General features: G+C 36.9%; 1 protein-coding gene and 1 pseudogene across 2 annotated transcripts; one reads left to right on the plus strand and one right to left on the minus strand.

The window, feature by feature from the left end:
- The first annotated feature begins 1,399 nt into the window (after positions 1-1,399).
- On the plus strand, positions 1,400-2,766 carry LOC149048617 (uncharacterized; annotated as a pseudogene). The gene is made up of 2 exons (XR_016184644.1): positions 1,400-1,708; positions 2,219-2,766. The product of XR_016184644.1 is annotated as an uncharacterized LOC149048617 (transcript).
- A 78-nt stretch (positions 2,767-2,844) lies between these two features.
- Positions 2,845-5,468, minus strand: LOC149048618 (uncharacterized). Its single transcript, XM_089199505.1, has 5 exons — positions 5,135-5,468; positions 4,802-5,026; positions 3,857-4,032; positions 3,503-3,595; positions 2,845-3,106 (listed from the first exon to the last, which is right to left on the minus strand). The coding sequence occupies exons 1-5, from the start codon at positions 5,212-5,214 to the stop codon at positions 2,895-2,897; spliced, it is 786 nt and encodes a 261-aa protein (XP_089055631.1). The 5' UTR covers positions 5,215-5,468; the 3' UTR covers positions 2,845-2,894.
- Between the last annotated feature and the right edge of the window lie 532 nt (positions 5,469-6,000).

Genomic DNA, 6,000 nt, shown 5'->3' on the forward strand with positions numbered 1-6,000 from the left:
TAAACAATCACAGAAACCATATTAAAAAGGGAGTGAGTAGCTGCGAACTCACAGAACACTTTTTACATAACAAACGAACTCACGACTTCAACAATAATGTTACCATAACCATTATAGAGCAAATCCGAAAAGATCATTTAGAGACTGACAAAAAGAAAGAAGTCCTTAGAGAAAGAGAGATTTTTTGGCAAAGAACATTAAACTCCTTTCAGCCATATGGACTAAACAAAAGAACTGGATAAAGCTTTTACGCGAAAACCTTTATAAAGTTTTAGGTACATAAATTGTTTATAACATACGTTATAAAGGTTTTAAAACTGTTAACCAATTAGAAACACTAATTGTTTACGAGAGATTTGACTCAGCATTTAATTAAGCAACATGCACTGTACGACGTCACACAATTAACCAATTACGACTCTGTAACAATTGCATGTTAAGGCCCCTGAGGAAGGCAAATGCCGAAACGCGTCGGGTCTTGAATAAAGCGTTGAAAACGGAAGCACATTCTCCATAGTGCAAATTATATATATATATATATATATATATATATATATATATATATATATATGCAGTTATATATATATATATATATATATATATATATATATATATATATATATATATATATATATAAATCCTCACCCTCGATCTCAGATTTCCAAAAGGAGATATGGAAAGACTCCGGGACGCGTTACAACTGTCAGCCAATTACATTTGCAGTCAAGGGACTATTGCTACTGGGATGGAGGCACTGATGATTCTTTTAAGAAGATTGGTGTATCCTAATCGATCGAGTGATCTGGTGCCTGTTTTCGGGTGAACAGTATCAGAACTGAGCTTGATATTTAACAAGGTAAAATTGTTGCTCTGTCCATTCGTCTTCCCTGTAGAAGTTGCCTGTATTCCCCTTTCATTTTACCATTCTTGAATTTGACTAGGGGTGAAGAGAGTCTTGCAGTACATTTTGTGTTGCTTGCTTCAGTTTTGTTTGTTTTAGACTATGAAGTCAAGTTGAGGGAAAAATTTAACTCATCCTATTCACTGGAATAACTCTTTAGTTATAATGATAATATTTATTCACTTATGTTGCACAGATATCAATATGATAATTTTCATCTGCACATCACAATAATTATTCAAATTACAAATCTAATTATCCAATCCCTAATTACAAATCAAATCAAATGTTGGTTTTTGGGAGAGGGGAAAAGTGGAGTACCTGGAGAAAAACCTCTTGGAGCAGAAAGGAGAATCAACAAACTCAGCCCACTTATGACGCCGAGTCTGGGAATTGAACCCAGGCCACATTGGTGGAAGGTGAGTGCTCTCACGACTGCACCAACCGTGCTCCCCACTCTCTTTGCAATTAGAGTAATTAAAATGATTGTCCCACATGTGGTTCCAAACAACCCACTTCATAAAAAAAAAAAAAAAAAACAAACTAACACAAGCATACTGCTGTACTACTTTCCATGGATTTCAGATTATGGATGATATCTATGACAGATTCCACCACCTCTTAGATAGTCTTGACCTGGTATGGCTTGATCCTGAAGCTTTTGCTGAGGCTGTTCACGAAAAAGGAGCTCCTCTTACTGGGTGTTGGGGTTTCATCGATGGGACCCCCCGACCAATAGCTCGTACTGTCCGCATTCAACGAATTATGTTCAGTGGTCATAAGAGAACACACTGCTTAAAATTCCAGGTATGTAAAAGGTGTTAAACGAAAGAAAGCAAACTTCCTTGACTTGACAAAAATATTCTCTGTGAGTCTCCTGTGAAGGCACTCCAGGCAAGTAATGCAGGAGAGGGAGTTGGGTTCCCTTTCACCATAAGAAACCCATCTAATATTATCCTTATCAAGGATAATTAGAACACATTATTTTTAGACTTGTATATACTGTTTATACATCTTCATTAGTGGGGGCAAACCTGGTATTTGTAATTTAGTGAGGTGAATCTGCAAGAAATGAATAAAATAAAGAGCTTCTCTTGTTGTGCTCTTTAAAGATCTGTAAAGGAGGCTAGATACCAAAGGAAGGTATAAGATCTAATTCAATAAAGGTTGTTTGGTAAAATCTGAAATAACACTACTTCCAAACCAAGTTCCTCGGGCCAAGCAAAAGGAACGTAACTTCAGTCAGGAAAGATATATAGGATGTTGTCATACAACTTTATACTTCATTTACAAATATTTGTTTCATTTACTCTTTAGTCTGTTTAAGCCCCAAATGGCATGATAGCCCATATGTTTGGTCCTATAGAGGGTTGCCGACATGATGCCTTCATGCTTGGGGTGAGTGGCCTGTCAGCTAAACTGCGTCGATTTGTTCAACCCAATAGAGAGCCATATGTCATTTATGGGGATCCTGCCTATGGCATTACACAGAACATTATTGCTCCATTCCATCAAGCACACCTTACAGATGATGAGCAGGAATTTAATACGAGAATGAGCAGAGTTCGGACAAGTGTGGAATGGGGTTTTGGTAAAATCTGCCAAAATTTTGCATATTTAGACTTTAAAAAGAACTTAAAGATCCTTTTACAGCCTGTGGGTAAATATTATTTAGTTGCATGTATTCTTATCAATTGTCACACCTGTTTATATGGCTCACAGACAACCACTTATTTTAGTTTAGAGCTGCCACCCCTGGAAACCTACCTATCCAACCTCTGACCATGTTTACTTGGTCTTTCTACCTATAATTATTTTATTTATGTAAATAGCAACAGGAGTGAAATAAAACATGAGAAGATGAATGTTTTATTTTCTTTTCCTCCAGTGAAGACAAATTATGTTTAAAGGGTGTCAATAAAGTAAAACAGAAGTATGAATATGATGCAGAAGTAAGAGCTTATGCTTCAAGAGCAACTAAAGACAAAATGATTTATTTCTTCAATTGTTCTCGAAGCATGGAGAACAAAGGCTTCCTTTCTTCAGCTTCATCTTCGTACTTTTGTTTCTGAAGATCCAGCTCCATCTTTCTCACTTCCAGCTCTTTGCCTTTCAGTTTTGCCTTCTCTTTGTACTTTTCTGACAGCATTTCAATTGCTGATTTTCTGCTTGACCTGGCAACTTTCTTTTTGGTTCCTGCAGAAATAAATTACAAAAGAAAGAAAAGAATTTATTTATTGTATTTATTTATATAAAAGAACAACCAAAGCATCAAGCCCCCCTCTCCCCCCAGGAGTGGGGAAGGAGATGGAAATATGTAATCACAGTGTGGCAGAAAACTGAGCAACCACATTAAAATTATGGATCTATTGAGTCCCATAGATGAGCAGTCAAGCTCTTGAGGCAGACTCTCAAATATGCTTAAATGAAAATATATATATATTATATATATGGATTTCATCAAACAAACATTTTGTTTATTACACCACACATTACTTTCCTTTCATGGCCCCCAGTAAAAAGAGAAAATCAATTTCATATACTGTATTTATGGCAACCAATCATTCAGAGAAGTTGGAATAATAGTTTGCTAGATTTCACAAAGGTTATCTTTTGAAGGAATTTCTTCATCTGACCCACTACTAGACACATCCAACGTGGCACCACCTGACGTGCCAGCATCACTACGGCGCTCTAAAATGAAAGCAATTTTGTTATTCTGCATTTCATGGGTTCTATTCAAACTGGGTTAAAACTACAAACTGTCAAGTGACAAATTTGGCACTTAAATTATATGGTGCTCAATCACATCACATCATGAACTACCAAGTAAAACAGGAACTGTCAGAAAATTGTGTAAAGACTGTAAAACAGCAAAAGAAAAACATTCCTTATGGATGTCATCACTATAACCTACGCTTGTTTGCATAAAATAATATTGAATTGGATATTAACTTGCTAGTCTTTCCACCGCTGCCTGCCGCATCTCCTCCCCTTTCCTTTTATCTTCCTGCTCCCTTTTCTTTCTTGATTCCTTTTCTATCTGTCGCATCTCTATCATATCTCTTCTATACACTAAGATATCCTCACATAACTGCTGTAACTCAGTGAATTCTTCCTCTGTGCCTGATCTTCAAAATCATAAAAAATAATAAAAACACTACAGTCACGTTGTAGTATGTTTGATCAGTGCAGTCAGAATGTTTTGAAGTAGATCATTGGCTGTTCCCAAAAAGTATCTGGCTACAAAGTCTAATAAAGTTCTGTTGCTAAGTATTTATTCATTGTGATCTAATGGAAAGTGGCTGGTGGTGGGACCTTAACTGAATTCTGGCACTCATCAGCTTGTTCTGACATCGCTGTTTGATATGCCCGCACTTGCGTCTGTGCTTGTATCCAAGACCTCCGTAAACCCATTACAAACCTGGTATCACAAATCCAAAATAAAGGAGAGAATTAAAAATCTTGACATAAATGCTAAGCCAGTGTTGTATAAAACCTAAATGAGGAGGCAGGAGCTAATCAGGAAAATTGTAAAAATTGTAAATTGTAAAGTTTATGATAATAAAAGATTGGATTTGCCCCGAATCAAGTTAAATAATAGCGTGAATAGTGTAGGCCAGAGTCAAAATTTCAGTTTGGTTTTATACTCCATTACACAGTATCAAATTATAAGCTTAAGCAAATCTGAAGGCCATAAATCATGTTTTGGATGAAAATTTATTTTCGTGACAGATTGTACATTTGACCATGAGAAGAGCCAGATTATTGAAAAGGAAAGCAATACGAGAAACAAACATATGGACTTTTCGTACATTTGTAATTGTGACTAATGAAAACAAAGGGTTGAACGTTTTGCTCAGTTGTGAGTATAAACAAGCCAACCCACAGCAAACTTACCTCTTTAAAGCTTTCATGTCTTCTTTGTATTTGGTTAAAATCCGATCCATTTTTTCACGGCAGCCTCTTCCCTTAAGCTCAACGGTACATGAATCCGTAGAAAATGCTTTGCCGAGTCTCGTAGCTACTGCTTCCCACTCATCAGGTTTCTCGGGGTTGTGTTGAGCTACTTCCTTGGCAAATGCCAGCTCGTGTCGAGCCTCTGGCCAACGAAATGGAGCCATTCTAAATTTATTTTTCCTTGTAGAAATAGAAGAAATATCAATCAGTGAAAACAAAAGAAATTTACGGTAACACTGGGTTATCTAGTAGTAAAGAGCTGTAAATTCTTACATAGTTCTTCTTGCAAATTTACGGCCGCCATTTTGAATTAGCAGCAATGAATGGCACTTGTTTTCAAGATTCAATAGCATTTACCAAAGTTAGCATTTCGCCCGAATTTGTGCCTCTGTTAATGAATAAAGACTTGCTCCACAAGATTTTCGTATCGTTACGTGGGATAAAACAAGAATTATACGCTAAAAGCTTTCAGGTAAATGACATACGGGAAAACCTACCTCTCCACGTTGAAAACTCACGTTTTAAACCTCAAACGTGACGCGAAGGGCTTGTCACGTGACCTCCAGAGGTTAGACGTTCGAGGTAAACTCGGATCTAAAACTCTCTACTAACTTTTCTTGAACGTACGAAATTTTTTATTCAATCGTACTTTATCTCCTACTTCAAACGCAGGTTTCTTTTTTTTCTGCCATTTACCTTACAAATGATTCCCTACTTATTCCCTCTGAGCCGGTGTGACTTTGGCAAGGGTGGTTTGAATACTCCGATGAAAGGTGCGGTTGTATTGATCCACCAGTTTTGGAAACACATCCACGTATTTCAAGGTATTGGCGGCTGTGAAATATCGGTACAATTTGGATTTCAATGTATGAATAAATATTTCCGCCACACTGGCTTTGGCATCTCCATGTGTAGAAAAGTGATGAATTCCATGTGACTTTACAAACTCTTGAAATGTACCGCTGTAAAATTCTTTTCCTGCATCTGTCTCTAACTTTTGAGGTTTTCTGCCCTGGGCTTCTTTTGAAATTCTACCAAAGGCTTCCATCACCTCTTTTCCCGTTTTCTGTTTAATTGGTTGTGCCAATGCGTATTTTGAAAAGGCATCGATCACCACCAACATGTATCGATACCCTTTA

This window comes from Pocillopora damicornis, chromosome 3 (assembly GCF_964200805.1).
Source record: "Pocillopora damicornis chromosome 3, jaPocDami1.2, whole genome shotgun sequence".
NCBI lineage: Eukaryota > Metazoa > Cnidaria > Anthozoa > Scleractinia > Pocilloporidae > Pocillopora > Pocillopora damicornis.

Excerpts from the sequence above, each read along its gene's own strand:
- LOC149048618 (XM_089199505.1), bottom strand. The coding sequence starts at position 5,214 with ATGCTATTGAATCTTGAAAACAAGTGCCATTCATTGCTGCTAATTCAA. Across the intron at positions 3,596-3,856 it reads AGCGGTGGAAAGACTAGCAA|AGCGCCGTAGTGATGCTGGC; the intron begins GTTAATATCCAA and ends CTTTCATTTTAG. Across the intron at positions 3,107-3,502 it reads TCCTTCAAAAGATAACCTTT|TTTCTGCAGGAACCAAAAAG; the intron begins GTGAAATCTAGC and ends TTTTGTAATTTA.